The sequence below is a fragment of the Camelus bactrianus genome, chromosome 1, assembly GCF_048773025.1.
Source record: "Camelus bactrianus isolate YW-2024 breed Bactrian camel chromosome 1, ASM4877302v1, whole genome shotgun sequence".
Classification (NCBI taxonomy): Eukaryota; Metazoa; Chordata; class Mammalia; order Artiodactyla; family Camelidae; genus Camelus; species Camelus bactrianus.
In genome coordinates this window covers 80,497,522-80,505,158 of record NC_133539.1, presented here as the reverse complement: position 1 = coordinate 80,505,158, position 7,637 = coordinate 80,497,522, and the positions used below count along the sequence as shown (strand labels likewise).

General features: G+C 43.0%; 1 protein-coding gene across 1 annotated transcript; it reads right to left on the bottom strand.

Annotated features, from left to right (window-relative positions):
* Window positions 1–1,045: 1,045 nt before the first annotated feature.
* On the bottom strand, window positions 1,046–7,170 carry GHSR (growth hormone secretagogue receptor). Its single transcript, XM_010947779.2, has 2 exons — window positions 4,218–7,170; window positions 1,046–1,995 (listed from the first exon to the last, which is right to left on the bottom strand). Exons 1-2 carry the CDS (start codon window positions 5,386–5,388, stop codon window positions 1,691–1,693), a joined length of 1,476 nt encoding a protein of 491 aa, XP_010946081.2. The 5' UTR covers window positions 5,389–7,170; the 3' UTR covers window positions 1,046–1,690.
* Window positions 7,171–7,637: the final 467 nt, after the last annotated feature.

The following is a 7,637-nucleotide window of genomic DNA, read 5'->3' as shown; positions in this document are numbered from 1 at the left end:
AAATTATTCTAATTATGATTATGTTTCCATTTTCCTAAAATAAATAGTCAATTATTTAAGCATATAATCTTTACTTTCGGTGGGAGAAAAATCAGTCATGGCAATAATTTCCCTAATTGGCTCAACTGGTTCCATAGTCAAACCAATAACTTCATGTAGGAAATGTTATACAACTTAATATTGCATGGGATTACAAAAAATCATTTTTGAAGTAATATATTTAATGTGCAAAGAGTTGACTGTAAAAGGAGCAATGTGAATATAAATGAAAAATTTAGATTTATACCCAAAATGTACAATATTTAGTTGGTGTCTAATCATTCATAATTATGAATAAGAGGGAGACTGGAAATCCAAGTAAACATATCTAGCAGATAAGCAGTGAGATGTAAATAACATAACTAATTTAGAGACAAGACATGGCATCTGGCGTTTTGAAATAAATGTCTGTAAGATTTTTAAAGTTTTGAATAGCAATAAGCAGTAGCATTTAAGGGACTCTGAATTTTTCACTACTTGAAAAATTGCTATGTTCATTAAGTTCCTATAAACTTTCCAGAGTAAGTTATTATTTCTTTATTCACAAATCAAAAACTTATGATTGACTTAAGTATTTTTAAGCCATATAAGCTAATTTGTGATTTTCTTTTTTTAATTAAGTCTCATTTCCTGAATATTAATGTGTAATCCAACCTAATTAAAAAATGCATATTATATTTTATATCCATTTTCTTCCAAGCATAGATTATAGGGCATTTAGGTGTAATCTTTACAATTTATCATTCTAACACTCTGCTATGCTAATTTCACTATAAAAACATTTCAGAGAATGAATATTTATTTTTAAACATTTTTATAAGATTAACAATAATTTTACATACATTCTAGAGCATTGCCCACTATGGTAATCACTAGCCACATTTGGCTATTAAATACTTGAAATTGACTAGTGCAACTTGAAGAACTGAATTTTTAATTTTAATTCATTTTAGAGTTAAGAACTTATGGTTGTTTTAGTTATTAGAAAACTTTTAAGTGTGTTTGGATGACTTAGGTTTATGAATCTACTTTTTCTTCTGCAAATTTTATATTTCAATCCATCAATTATCAGCAATGAACACTCAATGTCCAAGTGAATGTGAGCTGAAAATCTAAACAAACCAGATTTTAAAAAAAAGTAAAATTCTCATTAATAATTTTTACATTGATCACTTACATACCTTGTGTTACACTTCTCTTAGATGGTGCTGAGCTGGAGCTCTGTGAAAATGGTTAGTTTTTAAAAGTCAGGTTTTAAATTTTTTACTTTAATGTCATTCTTTTAATCAAACTTTTTAAAATCCTCATGAAAAAGAAATCGGGGTTAGAAATTATCCAGTCAGAAGTGATTTAATTGCCCTCTCTACACCTCCTCTTTTCTCTGAATTGCAGAGCTCTTGCTAGCACCAACAGCAGAATGCAAAAATCATAGGCAGTGAATATGCAGAAATCGTGTATGAGAGCACTGATGAGTGTGCAATCAAATCAAACTGCTCACACGCTACAAATTCTATCCTTTCTTTCCTCCAATTGTTTCCAGACTATGTGTCCCTAATTCCAAAATTAACCTTCACCTTCCTCCCAAGTTCTGCTGTGCTATGGCTTCTGGCTTAGAATAATAAGCGATGACTTTGCTCAGCAATGTGGTTGGTCATGTATTAATACTAGATTCTGTCCAGGCCCGAGAACTTTCATCCTTCAGAGTGGAGAGCTTCCTCTGGGAGAAGGGTTCAAACCCCAGAAGTCTGAACACCGCCACCCGGTACTTCTTGGACATGATGTTGTACAGGATGGGGTTGATGGCAGCGCTGAGGTAGAAGAGGACAAAGGACACGAGGTTGCAGTACTGGCTGATCTGAGCAATCTCCAAGGAGCCAGGCTCGAAGGATTTGGAAAATAAATATCGCCCTACGTGGAAGGGCAGCCAGCAGAGGATGAAAGCGAACACCACTACAGCTGAAAGGACAATGGGAAGGAGAACATCAGTTCAAGAAACGTCACAGCAAATCATGTTCTACTCTGAAGACGTGGTTTTGTTTTGATCATGTGTGGCATGACCATTGACTTCAGAGAAATAATCATGTTCTACTCGTCCCCATTCCTACATTTTAACTAAGATTGAGTGTCTGACCCAACAGTTCAACCATTTTTACTGAGCTACCAAGTCATTTCTATTTAACCACCATTTGAGTGACTTTGTGCTTGAGTTGACATCCTGACTCAAGTGACTAGACAGTCTATTCACAATAGCTCACCATTTTATACATGTCAGATAAAACCAAATATACATGAGATAAAGTGGTTACACTCAACCACAGTTCTCTATCAGAGTCTCCTGGGGCACAGAATCCTTGGATGTAATAGAGACTCACTAAATTAAAATCTCTAGGAAGGAGAAGAGGACATCTGTTTTTTTTCTTTTCTTTTTTTCTCTTTGAAGTTTCACAGAGGACTGAACATGCAGTCAGAATTGAGAGCCACTGGGATGGATGAGAGCCACTGGGATGTATTTGCCACCTACAATAAATATAAGTAAGGTATAAAGCACCATAAACCAACTAACCTTAATAATCACCCAACCAAGTCTTCATTTTGCCCATGTAAGGCAATTTTTTTCAAGACCTCTGAATTTTTAAATTAAGTTTAAAAAATTCAGAAATCAGAGGAAAAATAACAGGAAATAATATTTTAGCCCTTGAACGACTTCTGTGATTCCCTTCCAATTGTCAAAGCAGAAGAAAATTAACATTGGTGTGAAGACAACACCAGTGAGGATAAAATTAACAGCTTAAAAATAAAATTAGAGGAAATTATTAAACTTATTCTCAAAACTAAGCTGCATAGTAGCAGCTGACTGCCACAGCAGTAACATGAATATTAAAGTCCCCTGGGGGGCACTCGAAGGTTTATGATCTGTTAGTCATCTTGTGAGACTCATTGGTCTAGAAAAAACATTTTTTGACATTCTTTGAATAAACTCTTACTTTAATATACAGGGTTCCAGGAACTGTAAAATTACAAACAACATCATCCTGGAATGAATTCTAAGAAGTACTAAATCTGTAAATAAGCACAAAATGTTGAGTATAATGTCCAAATAATAAAATGTGCAGATTCTGGTTTTGAAAGGCAGGTAGAATTGATATTTTGCTTGGATGTGAACATATTTTGTATTACTTTACTTGTACCAAACACATACACTTAAAGAAGCTGACTTTATGCACTATTTAAATATTTAGGACACACTCCAGTTGTGACACTGCGCCCAGATGTTCTCTGAAGGACCGTTTGTGGAGGGACAGTAAGTCTGGTCAGCTTTCACAAAGGCTCTTTTTCTCATGTTGGAAGCCTACCCATCCTAGCTTATTCTATCCTATCCTACCTGGAGAGATGGGTAATCATGAAAATAGAGATTACAGCCCTGATTTGTCACTGACTTCCTTAAAAAGCTGTATAAACAGCACCCAGGTAAACAGAATTGATGCAAGTATCTGAAAAAAAAATGCAAGTCAGAAAGCAAGTGACAATGTTGAAAGAAAAATGAATCTTCTCTGACAATTATCCACAATGATCATGTCTTTGGTTAAATTTACCACTTAATATTTTCTAGATCCAATTTCTGCTCCACCCCTCTACACTATCTGCCCTGCCCCCAACCTGTGCTTTTCTTAATGCAATTTAGGTATTCATAAGTTAATTGAGGCCGGAAGCTTAACCTCACCGTTAACACTTAAAAGACCATGACAGACTTTTTAATGAAAGATCTCAGTTTTGAAGGAAAGTTTCTGGGCTGATTTAAAACACATTTTAGAGAAATACAAAGATATGACATCTTTCCATGAACGAGAGAAAGCAAAGACCAGAAGAAAGAGGCACAAAGAAATAGAGACCAAAGAGAGGGTTAAGACAGTGACCAAAGAGAGGAGAGAGGATAGGAGAGAAAAAGAGAGGGAGAGAGACAGAGAGAGCAAAAAAGTAACATACAAAACAGAGAGAGAGAACAGAGAAACTAGACACCAAAGAAAGAGCTCAAGACAGAAACAGGAGAGGATAATTGAGACTTACAGGGAGCCAGAGACCTAGAGAAACTGAGGAGAGAGGTAGACTAGGGGAGAAGTAGAAAGCCATAGGGAGGGGAGGGGACCCGCGAGAGAGCTCGAATGCGCACTGAGACCCACCCAGCATTTTTACGGTTTGCTTGTGGTTCTGGTCCCTGAGCGAGGCGCCCACCGCCGCCTCACCGCGCCTCCTCCGCCACAGCTTCCTGCCGATGAGGCTGTAGAGCACGGTGAGGCAGAAGACCGGCAGGAAGAAGAAGACACTGGACACCCACACCATGACTGTGAGCAGTCCGGAGCGCACGGCGAACTCGGTGGCGCGGCACTCGTTGGTGTCCCGAGGGTCGGTGCCATTCTCATGCTCCACCCCGACCAGCACGAAGATGGGCCCGGCGCTGCAGAAGGCCACAGCCCAGATGACCAGGATGACCAGCTTCACCCGGCCCTTAGTGATCACCACCTTGGCCCGCAGCGGGAAGCAGATGGCGAAGTAGCGCTCGACGCTCAGTGCGGTGATGGTGAGCACCGTGGCGTAGGTGCAGCTCTCGCTGACGAACTGGAAGAGTTTGCAGAGCAGGTCGCCAAAGTTCCAGGGCCGGTACTGCCAGAGGCGCACAAGGTCGAGGGGCATGCAGAGGAAGATGAGTAGGTCGGAGAAGGCCATGCTGGACAGGTAGAGGTTGGTGGTGGTGCGCAGCTCGCGGAAGCGCGACACCACCAGCATGGTGAGCAGGTTACCCGCGATGCCCATCAGGAAGAGCACCACGCAGGTGGCAGTGACGCCGGCCAGCAGCGGAGTGGGGAAGAGCGGAAGCAACTCGTCTGCCAGCGAGTCGTTGTCAGGGGGAGCGTCCCAACTCAGGTCCTGTAACGTGAGGTTGGGCCCTGGCTCTTCACTCGGAGTAGCGTTCCACATGCTGCGCCGGCTCTGCTTAACTGGCTCTTGGATACTACTGCGCTGAGAAGCTGGATCCGGCTGGTCCTGGAGAAGGTCTTCTAGGCGCGAGAGAATGCGAGGGAGGAGCAGGAGAGGGCTCTCAGGAGTGATGCTTGGAGAGGAAAAAGAGAGAAGTGAGAGGCAGTAGCCGGTTGAGAAGGTGAGACTGAGAGCCTGGGGCGGGGAGAAGAGAGAATAAGGGAAGCGGGAAAACACACACACACACACATACACACACACATACACACACACACACACACACACACACACACACACACACACACACACACACCCCGGTGGTGAGATGGATAGAGTGACCCATTGCTCTTTCTGGCACTTCCTGCTTCCCTGCATCCTCTCCCTCAAGTTCCCCCTTTCCCAGCCCAGACTCTGGCTGCCCTCCACACAGGTACCAGTCACCAGGGCAGCCCCAGCCCTGTCTCACCTTCCAGTTCTTGCTCCAGTCTCATCTTGCACTTCCCAAAGCGTCCCGGCGCACAGGCACTGCGGAGATCTCGCGCTATGAAGCTGGAGCGCGAGGAGCTCGCTCCTTAGCCTTTGGTGCTGTCTGGATAGGGTGGCCCAGAAGGGCAGGTAACACCCGGGGATGAGGGCGGAGACCATGGGGAGGACACGTTCTATTTGCCAGGACCTGAATTCTTCCTCAACAAGGGGTAGAATTGGCTATGGACCTGGTGGAGGGAAGCGACCAAGCACAACCGGGCTTGGAAAAGGGAGGTAGGGAGTTTAAAAAAAAAAAAAAAAGGATCCTAATGTTTGTTTCCTGACCTGAGAGGAGACTGGTGCGCACCTGGGAAGAGACTCAGGCAGTCCTAGAACCGATCATCGTGTTAACGAGGAGAAGCAGGCTCAGAGATGTGGGCCACTTGTCCAAGGTCCCACAACGAGTCGGGGGCTCAGGTACTAGACTTGGATATCTCACCTGGTGGACTTCTGAGAGCAAAGGAGCAAGATGTGTAAATAAATAACGTTCTGAATTCCAGCCTTTTGTACAGTCCCCCAACTGGGCGGTTGTAGGGGATATGCTGCGTAGGGGATTACTCTTGCCTGCTGCAAACCTCGGGGTAGGAGGAGGGGTCAAAGGGCGTGCTGGCGGGGGTAGGCGGGGAGCTGGCAAAGGGGAGTGACAGAGGCTGTAAGGCTAGCAGGTCGCGGTGCGAAGTAAATATTTTTGGAGGTATAGTTCAGAGAGATCAGCCATTGGACAACAGTTCACTTGGGCAAGGTCATCAACTTCTTTATTTTAAATTTGGTGGATATTGCGAGAACCACTGGGAATGGATGTCAAGTGTCAGGGACAGAGCTGGAGCTCAGTAAATAAATAAAGGCTAGGTTGCTGTTTTGGGGTTGCTACTGAGGGGCAGGAGCTGAGCCTCCTGGGACTGGGTCAGAGGCCGCCCCTACGCTTGCGAAGTGACTCTCCTGAACGCGGCGTGTGAGTCCCCTGCTCGGTGCCCTGGAATCAACAACCGAATACGCAAGACTGGCAGATACCAGCGAATTTACCAACCCACCGACCTCTTCCGACTGGCCAACCTGGTGACAGTCCGGGAGCGTGTTCAGCACCGTGGCCAGCGACCGGCTCCTCCTATGGGACAGCACAGCTCTCCCGAGCTTCACCTTTTTCAATTCGAGCTTCAGCGCCCCAGTCCTGCTCCAGGAGGGAGCCAGGAGATTCCTCCTGAACACAGACCTGTACTAAGCAGTTGCGCTGACCGCACCTATTCACGCTCACTTGCCCGTGGCCTAAATGAGGATCATTCACTGTGCATGAGAAAGGGCTTTCCAGAAGCATTTTAGTGAGTTTGTACATGCCTTTTGACAGATGATTTACATCACCATCTAAATTGTTGATGCTTAAAAGTCCACAAAAACCTAAGGCTGGATGCATGCACATGTGCATGAAAGATTCCATACACAGTGGCAGACTGCATGAGGAAGTTTGATACAGGCAGCTTACTGGAGAGCATGCTATATAGGTTACTGCTGCTGTATTACAGGCAAAGGACCAAAAATCTATTCAGCTACTGTTAAAAAAAAAAAAAAAGATTACAACTGAGCCAAGTCACCAGTTACTAATAAGGTTTTGTTTTAATCAACTATTTGACTTCAATATTTCCCACCCCACATTACCAGTAGATTTACATGTGCAGACAAATTTCTAGGGGAAGAAAACAGACTGGGGTAAATAAAAATACCGTGGGAAGCTATTATCTGAGAATAAGAATCAGGAAGAGATTATGGGGCATATTTCTAGTCCACTGAGTGCTAAAGAAATAGCTGATAGATGGGGAAAATCTTCTAAAAATCTATTATGATAATTTTGGTATGTTGGCTAAATTTGCAGGTATTTAACAGCATTCAATTATTTTCTAAAATAACGACAAATCTGCATTGTGTGATGAAGAAAAAACGGGATACTATTGAAATTGATTCATTCATTCACAACACCTAATATAATAAAATACATATACACTGCAAGTATGTGTAAGGCACTGGGAATAACAACATAAATAAAACTCAGAAAGGTCCTCTATTTATAAACTCACATTCTGGACAGAAAAATACAGATAAACAAGCAA

Excerpts from the sequence above, each read along its gene's own strand:
- GHSR (XM_010947779.2), bottom strand. The coding sequence starts at position 5,388 with ATGCAGGGAAGCAGGAAGTGCCAGAAAGAGCAATGGGTCACTCTATCC. Across the intron at positions 1,996-4,217 it reads GCAAACCGTAAAAATGCTGG|CTGTAGTGGTGTTCGCTTTC; the intron begins GTGGGTCTCAGT and ends TTGTCCTTTCAG.